The sequence below is a fragment of the Gymnodraco acuticeps genome, unplaced genomic scaffold (assembly GCF_902827175.1).
Source record: "Gymnodraco acuticeps unplaced genomic scaffold, fGymAcu1.1, whole genome shotgun sequence".
NCBI classification, from domain to species: Eukaryota; Metazoa; Chordata; class Actinopteri; order Perciformes; family Bathydraconidae; genus Gymnodraco; species Gymnodraco acuticeps.
Window position 1 is genome coordinate 1,881,831 of NW_022990772.1, and position 9,437 is coordinate 1,891,267.

General features: G+C 45.2%; 1 protein-coding gene across 1 annotated transcript; it reads right to left on the reverse strand.

The window, feature by feature from the left end:
- Positions 1-682: 682 nt before the first annotated feature.
- LOC117556928 (platelet-derived growth factor receptor-like protein) lies at positions 683-8,463 on the reverse strand. Its single transcript, XM_034232531.1, has 7 exons — positions 8,249-8,463; positions 7,714-7,874; positions 7,465-7,607; positions 7,223-7,374; positions 6,808-7,101; positions 5,684-5,823; positions 683-1,184 (listed from the first exon to the last, which is right to left on the reverse strand). The coding sequence occupies exons 1-7, from the start codon at positions 8,328-8,330 to the stop codon at positions 972-974; spliced, it is 1,185 nt and encodes a 394-aa protein (XP_034088422.1). The 5' UTR covers positions 8,331-8,463; the 3' UTR covers positions 683-971.
- Between the last annotated feature and the right edge of the window lie 974 nt (positions 8,464-9,437).

Consider the following 9,437-nt stretch of genomic DNA (forward strand, 5'->3'; position numbering starts at 1 on the left):
ATATTGTTTATTACACACTAACTTGGACACACAAATAACCTCAGTCTGTGTAGAATTATTGCTTTTTTTTTTAATGTTCTTTCATAGTGCTGGTTGGTCTCCGAGCACATAATGAAGCTGCCCTATGTGTGCTGTGTGCAACATACTCGATGAGCACTACCACAAGGTCAATGGTGGGGGTCAACAGGGCCCCAACATCAAACTGTTGCCACTATGCCCCCTAAAATAGTAATAACTGTCTAATTGCTATTTACAGTATTCCTCTGAGGAAAATATCATTACAGTTTCTGCAAGGCTGCCACTCACTATTATTTTAATGATCAATTACTGAAAAATGTGCACCACAAGTCTTGTGCCATCACATGTCTTGTTAAGCCTGAACAATAATCAGAAACCTAAATATAGTAAACGTGCAAAATATAAAACTGAAGAAATCCCATTTAGGAAGCTAGAATGAGAACATGTTTGTTTGTTAAAATGGCAAACAATGTGTTTGTCCATTTGACGACTAACTGACCAATAATTTCAGATTTTCAAGATAAACGACAGTGTTTCTTGGTGTATGAACATTTTTACATTATTCTATTATGAAATTAGAATCAAGCTATGTTTATTGATACCATTTCTCACACACAGAAAATACTCATAACTCAATAATAATAATGTTTATTTTTATTTTATATGAATAAAAAGGCAGGGTTATGCACAATAAGAAAAAGTAGAAAAAGACAGGTAACAATGTGTATATAAAACTTAAAAAACACAATCTGCTTAATGCACAACGCTTTACATTCATCTAAATCTAAACAACAAAATGTCTCTTAATTTGTAGGCTTCAGTGTGTTTACAGCAATAGAAAGAGAATATGATGTTTGTTGCATTTATATATTGATATGTGACTGATTGAATACGGTTCAGTACTTTTGACAAAGCAAAATGGTGCTCCTGATCTCCACCGTCTCATCTAGTTTTTATGGTTTTTGTTTCTTAGGTTTTGCTTTGGGCACCACTTTAACAGTAGTAGAAACTGATTTGGCTCCTTGCAGGTTCTGGGCGGTGCAGGTGTATGTTCCCTGGTCCACGTCCCGCACCTCATCGACCAGGAGGACAGACTGGGACTGCTGTCGGGCCGCTCCTCCACCCACTGGACTGATGCTGTCCTGAGTGTACAGAGGCCTCCCAATCTGCAAACAACACGATAAACCAGAACATTTTTAATAAATGATCAATAGATAGCTGGATGCTCTGTAGTCCATAGGTCAGAGGCCTCTTAACTAGTACTAGACAAGCAATAAATACAAAGATTATGACATAGGATGTACATAACTAAAATGTATAGTATAGCAAGTATGCCATATTGTAGAGTTCTATTTCGTCCCTACTGACCGCCAGAGGCGGTGCTTTAGCACTGGATATGTCCATCGCGCGCATGCGCCGTACGAGTACCAATAACAACAAAGTCACCTGTGACCCACGTGACACCGGCTATATCAGCTGGTGTCATCAGAGGATCTGTTCCTTTCATCTTCTCGCTGCACGAGGATACCGTGGCCAGGGCCGGCCCTCGGCATAGGCAGTATAGGCGAATGCTAAGGGCATCAACCCATAGGGGGCGCCGAAAATAAAAATAAATAAAAAAGATTAGAAATGTAACAATTTCCCGATTTTGGATCAACAAAGTACATCTTATTATCTTATACTAACAGAACTACGCATTGCGTACAGCGCCCATAAACTATGGCACAACCCCCCCCCCAAATCAAGTTGAACTGCCCCAGTACCAGTAAAAACCAGAGGTTTATGTGAAATTGTTCTTTTTTTGAAATAATGGTTTTAGTGTGCAATTATAGGTTTTAATTTTGTATTTGTATTCATTTAAAATAAATCAAACTCCCAAAAAACGTACACAGCTTCTGTGTGCTTTTATTAACATTGGAATTTACATTGTAAGCGGCCGCGGGGGTAAGAGCTTTAGAGAGCTCTCTCCTGAAAGACTGAGAGGCTCTGATAACCTCAGCTCAGTGAGGTAAAGGCACACCTCTATATGATCATTATAGTTATAAAAAAAAGAGAATAGGTGAAAAACAGGTATAAAATACTGACAGTACAAAAAAGTTGTTATTAATAAACAAGAATACAGTTTGAAAGGGGAGTGATTTGTAAAATATCCATAAAGAAAAAGAAAATCTGCTTACAGTTCTGTTTCATATGGGTGTTGAGAGATGTATCCATATATCTCCTAATGTTGCTCTCAAAGTGCACCAGATTGATGCTTTTAACTTCAATATTAAAAAAAAAAGTCTTCCCGGGGGTGCATGCCCCCGGACCCCCCTAGAGGAGGTGAGGTCCCCCTCCACTTAAATCATGTTCAAATGGATAGGAAGCTAAATACAGTTGCACACATCTTGTGTCAATATCTTTCTGTTTTGGTGGTCATGCCACAACCGTGCACGCGCGAATCATAGTGAGTGTCTGCCAGCTAAAATCTTGCCTAGGGCGGCAAATTGGTCAGGGCCAGCGCAATTTACAATTTACAATATTGTAGCCTACAGCGTTCAGTTGGAACGTTTGATTTAAGGATTTCTCTGCATCCAGCTGGCTGCGTGCAGCTTCGCGACTGATCCAGTCGGAGCCGCGGGGTTACCCGTCCTCCAGGAGCTGGATCAGAAAACTTCAACGGACAGGTTGGTGTCGGCTTGGTCGGTGACGGCAGTGTTTCCACTCCCTCTCCCAGCTAGGTTGTCCTGATTTCTGTCTTGGTTGCTACCTGGCTTGAACTTTCTGGTGACGGCAGCGTTTCCGCCCCCTCTCCCAGGAGTTGCCCTTGTTGCGCTCTCTGTACTTTTCTGATAGCGCGGCGTTGCACCAAGCTATCATTAGCATCTTGAGTTCCAGCTTTTGTCGTGTCCTCTTGTTTAGCTAGTAGCAGTAGCGCGGCTCAGCCTAACGGCCCCTACACACGGCGGCGTGCGTTGTCGCTTGCCGGCGGGGGCTGAAACTTGACCAACAACCAATCACATGAATCTCCCGCCCCAGACACACAAACACGCGGTTTGATTGGCTAGAGCTTGTACTGGCATATGATTCGATTGGCTGACGCCTCCGTCGAAGCATCAAAAGTAGAATATTGCTCTACTTTTGCAGCGAGCACCGCGAGAAAAGCTACGCTTTGCTCCCACAATGCAGTTCGGCGAGGCGTGACGTCACCCCATTCAAAGTGAATGGGCAGAAGCGTTGAAGCAGCATTATCAGTTCCGGGTACTTCCCTTCGGTCTCTCCCTCTCTCCAAGGGTGTTTACCAGGGTCGTGGCGGAAGCTCTCGCACCCCTGCAGGCACAGGGCATGAAGGTCCTGCCGTACCTAGACAACTGGCTGGTTTGTGCGCCGTCCCGGTCCTAAGTGGCCCAGGATACGGCGCACCTCTTATGTCACGTAGCCCGGTTGGGCCTGACAGTAAACACCGGGAAGAGCTGCCTGGTCCCCTCCCAACGGGTCACTTACCTGGGGTTTGTCCTAGATTTGGTCGCCATGAGGGCCTACCTGACACCTCGTCGCGTGGACGACATTTCCCACCTTTTCCCCATCTTCAGGCTGGGCAAGAGTGTGCCTTACATGCAGTTACTCCGGCTCTTGGGCAGACTGACTGCTGCCTCAGCCGTTGTGCCCTTAGGTCTGCTGTCGCTGCGCCCTTTGCAGATGTGGCTGAACAGCCTTCACTTGGACGCCAAGTGGCATAGGCACAGGAAGGTCAGGGTGTCGCACCAGTGCCTTCACTCTCTGTCACGCTGGAGAAACAGGGCCTATCTTCTGATGGGCGTGCCCATGGGCGCCATCCCATGGGCGCCATCCCATCCCACTGTAGATGCATGTCTCTCAGGGTGGGGTGCGGTGTGGCAGGGCAGGACTGTTCAGGGTCTGTGGTCCGCCCAGGAAGGTGCATATCACATCAATGTGCTAGACTGTTCAGGGTCTGTGGTCCGCCCAGGAAGGTGCATATCAATATCACATCAACGTGCTAGAGCTTCGCGTTGTGCTGCTTGCGCTCAGGCACTTTTTACCCCAACTGACGGACAGGCATATGCTTGTTCGTTCGGACAACATGTCCGAGGTTTCCCCGATCAACCACGAGGTCCGCACAGCTGCTCCGGGTTTCACAGAGCCTCTTGTCTTGGGCGTCTCCCCGCTTGGCCAGCCTGCGAGCAGTCTTTCTACCAGGAGACCGAAATCAGGTGGCAGATTTCCTCTCTCGGCACAAACCTCCACCAGGGGAGTGGAGGCTTCACCCAGAAGTGGTGGAGACAATCTGAAGCCTTTTCGGCAGGGCCGAGGTGGACCTCTTTGCCTCGGAAGAGTCGAGGCACTGCCCCCTCTGGTTCTCCTGGACAGAGGTGACCAGCACGATGGGTCAGGCGCACGACTGGCCGGACGCTCTCCTGTATGCCTTCCCGCCGCTGCCTCTGATACTTCAGACGCTTCAGAGGGTCCTTACTCAGGGGCACAGGCTCCTTCTGGTCGCCCCCCGCTGGCTGGGGAGAGTCTGGTTCCAACTGCTGCGTAGTCTCTGCTGCAGCCCACCATGGTGTCTCCCCGACAGGAAGGACCTTCTGTCACAGCTCAAGGGTCAGATTTGGCATCCCGACCCTCACCGCCTTCAGCTCTGGGTTTGGCCTCTGCAGGGCCCAACCCACTGTTGAGCGGTTTCACGGCATCTGTCAGGGAAACTATCCTGAATGCCAGAGCTCCGTCCACTCAAGCACAGTATGAGTGCAAATGGAAGCTCTTCTCCCACTGGTGTTTGAGTAAGGCTGAGAATCCGGGACATTGCTCCGTGGCCACCGTTTTAGAGTTCCTGCAGTCCCTTCTGGATAGTGGACGTTCTCACTCCACTATCTCTGCCCGACATGTCGGAGTCGATGGCGCCACAGTGGGGCGCCACAGGTTGGTGTCCCTCTTTCTAAGAGGGGCTCTACGGCAGCGTCCCCCTAGCACCCCAAGGGCCCCGGCTTGGGACCTATACTTGGGACCTGCCCCTAGTGCTGGATGCCCTATCATCTCCGCCAGTGGCCGCCCCCTGCCATCAGGGGTGAGATGCCACTCTACAAGGAGCGTCTCAACGTCTTGGGCCGCCCTGAGAGGAGTGCCCCTGGAGACCATCTGCGCCGCGGCGTCTTGGGCATCTTCTGGCACATTCTCCAGGTTCTACCGGGTCAATGTCGTCACCCCCCATCCTTTGGGCGTGGTCCTGTTGCCAAGCTCCGCTGCTTCCAGCTAGGTGAGTATTTGGTTTCTTCATGACATGGTTGGTATAAGTCATCCAGTGCTAAAGCACCGCCTCTGGCGGTCAGTATGGACGAAATAGAACGATAGTTACGTCTGTAAGTACGGTTATATGAGTCCCGGATGACCGCCAGAGTTTCCTGTCATGAAGAATCCTTGTGTGCTCGCGAGAAGATTCTGGGAACAGATCCTCTGATGACACCAGCTGATATAGCCGGTGTCACGTGGGTCACAGGTGACTTTGTTGTTATTGGTACTCGTACGGCGCATGCGCGCGATGGACATATCCAGTGCTAAAGCACCGCCTCTGGCAGTCAACCGGGACTCATAGAACCGTAGTTACAGACGTAACTATCGTTTTAAATCAAAAATATTGTAATGATGACTGTCTTCCTGAGTGTCTGACCTGCTGTCCTGGGTAATCCCAGGTGAACTCCACAGCCACGTCCTGCTCCCCCACCACAGAGCAGCTGACACGCAGATTCTCCCCCGCAGTCACTGAGCTGGACGAGGCCTGGATCACTGGAGCAGGGGGAGCCATGGGGTCTGATGGCAAAACGTGGAATGTAAGTAAGTTTTATCAGTGATAAGTAACCGAACAACAATTAACAAAATGCTGACTAATGAAACTGAGTATTACTCCCTGCATGTTCTGCCTGTTTTATCAGTTTTTCTAGAGAAAATCTTAGTTTACAAGTTTGTAAAAAGAGACAGTCAGCAACAAGTGCCATACAAATAGTTACTTTTAGCTCAGAAATGAAAATGTATTGTGGAAGTACTGCTGAAAATGTTGTTCTTAAAAGATAGAATACTGAAATGGCAGGAAGAAAAAATACATAGGTTTAAAAATGTTGAATGAGTAGTTAAAATAGAAGTGCTGAATAAAGTTCAAGTGTTAATTGAAGTATTAGCACTGACTGAAGTCGCCTATCATCTGACAACAAGATTGCAGAAAAGAGGTTTCATGTACAAGTAGAAGTATATTTGAACAAAATGGTCTGGAAATTAAAATCGCAATAGAAATTAATGCCAGTTCACTTGTTTGAACTGAGGATTTTATTTAGTTTTAGTGTCAGCTGAAGTAAAGGCAATGTATAGTTTGTGTATGAACAGTTGAGGTTATCGGAGTTAGACAAGCTACATAAAAGACAATGTGCAAAGAGTAAATGGGTAAGTATTGAAAGAGTATTACATACATTCTGTAAAACAAGAAAAGTTGCAGTTCCTTACCGTAGAATAGGAGTAACCAAATATGTTTGGGTGTTCGCTTTATAAAACTTTACAAAAAGTGTTTATCAAAATCATTGTTTATCAATTTTTGTGATTATGGCTTTTGTAATAATTTGACCATAATTTTAGTGCTTGTTACTTACTGCCCCATCAGGCAAGTTAGATGGACTTGGGACTCTCTGTAGCTCATGGTTGCAATTATCTTTAAATGTACAAATATATTGGACAACATTTGCCTGCCTTCCTTTCTGGTGCAAATGAATTCACAGTTAAGGTTTTGGACTGTGCGGAAGCACTCACAGTTAACATAGATGAGCATGTACTTGGTGGAGCTCTGCCTCAGGTTGCCCAGACTGGCGACACAGAACAAGGCTCCAGCATGATGAGGCCGGGGGCGATGAATGGTGAAGCCCCTCTTGACGTTAAAGGAGATCTCTGTCCCATCAAATTCCACCTCAACTGGAGGAAACTCCCGGTGCAGAGTCACTTTGGCCTGGGGTGAAGTCACCTGGCAGGGGAGGAGAGTAGGCCAGTTGGTTCTCAGCTGGATCGCCTCGTAGTAGTCAGCCGACGGGACAAATAGTTCTTGTGGATCTGATTGGAACCGTGAGAAGATGTCCGATTCAAGACAAGATAACGTGACGAGTAGCAGTCAAATAAAGCAGGGGCAGTTGTGAGAATTGTATGTGTCAGAATCAATTAAAATTCACTGTACCTGGAAAGAAGACAAATACTTTGACAGCTTTGTCATACTCCTTCCTGCAGTCTGTGTCTTCACAGTACATCGGATAACAGCTGAACTCCCCTGTGTCTGCACCTGTTGTGTTAACCAACGTCAGGACGCCATATCGCTCCTGTTGGACCATACTGCAGAGCCAAAAGAGGACAGTCAGAAAACGTACTGACTTAGGAGGATAATTGCATTAATATTTATTATGTATTTGCTGCTTAGCTGACCTGAGCCTTCCCTCATCATCCTCCTCCAGGTACTTTGGTACGCTCCACTGCACAGGTTTGCCCCTGCACCTCAGCTCCAAGGTGTCTCCTGACTGCACACTTATACTGTCTACCACCTTTTTAAACTTCCCTCTGTTTAGCACCTTTATGTGTCAGATATGAAAACACATAGTTACTGTATACACTGATGCAGTCATTTATCTGTGTTTTACTGAACGATCCTTGGACACCATTCGTGCTGTTTCCTACCTGTGTGAGGAAGGTCTGTGCCGGGGCTGTAGTTTTGATCTTTGGTTTGGCTGTTACAGCTCTGGGCGATTTGTTTGTTGACCTCCCAAGTTTGGTAATGCTCGGCTTTGGCTTCCTTCCTGGATTAATCTTCTGTTGTTGGGCCTCTTCTTGACAATAAGCTACACAGTATACACAGTAAATGAAGCAAGAATAGTCCACAAATAAGATTAGATACCTTAATTGATTCCCAGCAAGGACATTTCGAGAAAATGTTACATTGACCGGGAATCAAACCTTGGTTTATTGCTTGGAAAACATGTGCTCACCACTATACCACAATTGCTCAATAAGGATACCGGCAATTGTTAATTATACGAATCAAGGGATAACAGTTTTATCTCGATGTGCCAAATGGCATCATGGTGGATCAATGGTTTTTACAACATGTAAACTCCTAGAGTAGGCCATTATGCCTAAGGGCAACAGAAATGTTCCCTCCTTAGTGATTCTAGGAACACATGTTCAGAGAACTGAAGTGAATCAAATCACTTACCTAACTCGAGGATGACAGCACAAACAAGGAGAGTGCTCAGCACCAGCCTCCCCTTTGATCCAAACAAGTTCTCCAAAGGCATGATTGATAAGTGGAATAATATCAAAGTGGCTTGTTAGTTCATGCAGTTCAACACAGTACTGTAGAATCCAGAGAGAAGAGGAGGAGGGCAGAGCTCGCAAAGTGAGAGCTCAGCTGTTTACCAGAATCACAAAAATTCCTCCTCCTGAGTGGCATTAGTACCCCAAATTCCTCCTGACTGGCTCAATGGAGGCTTTCAAGCCTGTCCGGACCAATGAGGGTCCAGAGACAGAGGCCCGTGTTTGCTTAGCTGCTGGACTGGAAGTGTATGAGCAGCATGAGACTGGCCCTCTGAAGCAGCCTGAATGAAGTCTGTGGTGAGGTAATAAAAGCATTTGGTGCCCAATAAACCCTTTGTCCTGTGCTTACTGATTGTCGTTCTACTGGTAAAGAAAAAGCTTTGACTAGCTTTCGAGTCAGAAAAATCTAACAGAAAAATATGATCAACTTATCATCTATGTTGAGATTTATCTTTTTAAGTAAATGTATCTTTGGTATTACTATTGCTGTGTTTTGGTGCAGTGTTTCTGTTGTGAACAATTTAGTTAAAAAAACGTGATTTTATTATAAACTACAACCAATATATGAATTTAAATGTTTCTAGAAAAAAGATTTTGCATGTTTGATTAAAACCACAGAATGCTGTTCCCAGTGAGAACTATGTAAACCCTGCATTTGAGCGACAGTCTTGAACATGAACAGGTAAGCTTCCATGAAAGGTCCTTTTGTTCTCACTGAACTCCAGATCTTTATCTAAGATTGCAAGGGGAACTGGACTTTTTTTTAAATTAACAAGCCCTGCAGAAAATGAACTCCATTCGCCTTAAAACTGGATTCTTTATTTTTAATTAAGGAATACATTTAAAATATTTAATTAGAATACATGTACAGTTTCCATATATACACTTTAAAACAACAGACATTTAATACATTACATCTTGAAACAGGCAAAAAAAGACATTACATTTTACAAGATGGTATCTTATATAAAAAAATATTGTTTTGCTATTCATAGTCATTAGAATTGTATAAAATTGCAATACATCTCTACACTTTACAATTTATATGAAACATGTAAACTTGTCATCAAAGTAATAATATAGTAATT